The following is a 2,454-nucleotide window of genomic DNA, read 5'->3' as shown; positions in this document are numbered from 1 at the left end:
TAACGAAGTATTTGTACTTTGTTACTTCCCATCTCTGGTGCAGACAAATAGAAATTAATCTTCCTTCTTCACTAAATGAATTCCGCTTCCAAAAGTGAACAATATGTGATCTGAAAAATGCAGTTTGGAAAGAATCCGATTTGTAAAAAAAGGCAATGTGGAAATATGTAATCTGTAAAAAAAGGTCAAATTTGGAAACAAAATGAATCCGTAACCCTCTGCTATAGAGGAACTTCTGCTGACCAGGAAATCATCCTCTGATCCACTCTAAGCTGATGTTGGTCCTTGAAGGATAAATCTGTGTCTCACTGAGGTTTCTTGTCCTGCAGTGTTCCACTTCTCCCAGCGGTTCACAACCGTGGTCCCAGAAAGCTGCATGCTGATCCTGCTGGGTCTGGTTCTGGGCGGGATCGTCCTCATAGCCAGTAAGAAGCAGCTGTACCAGCTGGACCCCTCCCTCTTCTTCCTCTTCCTGCTGCCGACCATCGTCGGGGACGCCGGCTACTTCATGCCGGCTCGGCTCTTCTTCGACAACCTGGGATCCATCCTGACGTACGCCGTGGTGGGCACGCTGTGGAACGCCTTCTGCACCGGCTTCAGTCTGTACGCAGCCAAGCTGCTGGGCGTTATAGGTCAGTGATGGGGGGGTCAGAGGTCAGATCGATGATGAGACGGGCTACAAACAGCAACAGACATCAGTATTCATCCTGCAGACTGCATCAATCTGTACAGAACAACTCCGGCTGGCACAGGGGCGGAGCTAAATGGGGGGCCGGGGCGGCCATGGCTACCCTTACCCACTCATTGGCCACCCTACCATTTATTTACATCTAATACAGATGGCGGCAGCAGTAAAACTTTGGAGTGGAATATTCAATTAATTTACTTTTTTTTTTTTTGGTTAACTATACACATCAATTACTAACATCAAAGATGATAAGTACATAATTATTAGATTAGATTTTGTGTTAAATGGGGTAAGGAGAAAATGATGCGTCTCTGCAAGTCATTGAAATCATAGATAAATAACAATTTTAATAAAAACTTATCAAATAATCAATTTATTTAGATATTAGTGCTTTTAAATATCAATTAATTATTATTATGCAGAATGTTTATGCAGAATGTTTATTGACACAAGTAGGTAAGTAATCACAATGGAAAAGATTTATGCCCCAGAACTCAAAACTGAAAGAATTTTATCCATCATACCTTTTATCTAGAAATTACATATTTTTAAATATACGTGTCTAATTGTTAGCAAAGGATGTGGGAAAGTATAATTTGTCTTTTTTTTTTAGAAAATATGGATGTTTTTCTCATTAATTCATTGGCTACTGCCTGGCCAGCCTTATAACAATGTTCTGACTCTGGCAGTGAGGAAGGAGGTAGGAAGAGGAAGCAGGATGCTTCCTATCTTAGCTCTGAAGGTTGTTATCCCCATTTGACCAGCATCATTAACGTAAGTTATCTTCCCATTATGGAGTATCTAAGGATTTAAAACAGCTGCCCAGACCTCCTTTCCTAACCTGGATCTTGGTCTTACTGTTGACTCCATGAAAAGTGAAGCAACAGGAAGTAAAAACTAGACTGAGTCAAGGGCTCACTAAATCAAATGGTATCTCCTGCCTTCTGTTCCTAACTCCTATCCCTTCACTTCTAATGGGGTCAATAGTTAGATCTCTGTTCCGGGCAGGAAAGGAGCTAAACGAACGTCGTTATGTGACAGAGATGCTCATGAATGACGCTGGTCAAATTACAAACTACAAAAAAGCAGAGTTAGCCAAACGTAGTGAACTACTGAAGTTCTTTGTTATAAAAACCAAAACACATGAAGGTCAGGAGACATCAGAAGGTTCCTATGCTAACTGTATTGGATATAGGAAGCATCCTACATCCCGCTCCTAGCTCCTTCCTAACCTTCTAATCCTTTCCACATGACTTATTTTCCCTTATTAACTTGAGGTGCAAAGCTCAGCAGCACTGAAAGTCTCACCGTCTTAGATCTTGTTTTGATATTGATTTATTAAGCAAAAGTAGATTCTGTTAGATTATTAATCTCCTTTTGAGAAAATTCTACTTAGAAGAAGCCAATAATCTGCCAGTGCTGTAAAACAGTTGGACTTGGTAAAAAATTTTCTTGTTTGGAGAAAATATATCCTGATTTCAGGAAGTCTAACTGCCCTGGCAGAATATCGCTCTTATTTCTTTTTTTTAAATAGAATTTTCTGAAAAGAAGATTAATAATCGAATCTGTTCTTGTTTATTTGTCTTTTTCAGATGTTGACCAATGAAAATGAAGAATATATATAAAAATAGAAATGCGTCTTTGCTTCTCACCGATCTGTAAAACGCAGTTTGAGAAGATGGTAATTAATAAAACTGGAAAATAGAAATGAAAAAAAAATAAAAAATAGAAAATATGAAAAAAAATTGTCATTTGAAAAAAATAAA

At 38.8% G+C, this 2,454-nt stretch overlaps 1 protein-coding gene across 1 annotated transcript in view; it reads left to right on the top strand.

The window, feature by feature from the left end:
* slc9a5 (solute carrier family 9, subfamily A (NHE5, cation proton antiporter 5), member 5) overlaps window positions 1-2,454 on the top strand; it is a 30,337-nt gene that overhangs the window by 10,657 nt on the left and 17,226 nt on the right. Inside the window, exon 2 of the mRNA XM_015397341.1 lies at window positions 330-632. Within this exon, the coding sequence (XP_015252827.1) occupies window positions 330-632 (303 nt within the window). The remainder of the gene's footprint in view (window positions 1-329; window positions 633-2,454) is intronic.

The sequence above is a fragment of the Cyprinodon variegatus genome, unplaced genomic scaffold, assembly GCF_000732505.1.
Source record: "Cyprinodon variegatus isolate N-32 unplaced genomic scaffold, C_variegatus-1.0 Scaffold854, whole genome shotgun sequence".
NCBI classification, from domain to species: Eukaryota; Metazoa; Chordata; class Actinopteri; order Cyprinodontiformes; family Cyprinodontidae; genus Cyprinodon; species Cyprinodon variegatus.
The sequence above is the reverse complement of the archived record's forward strand: the minus strand, read 5'-3'. Positions and strand labels throughout refer to the sequence as shown.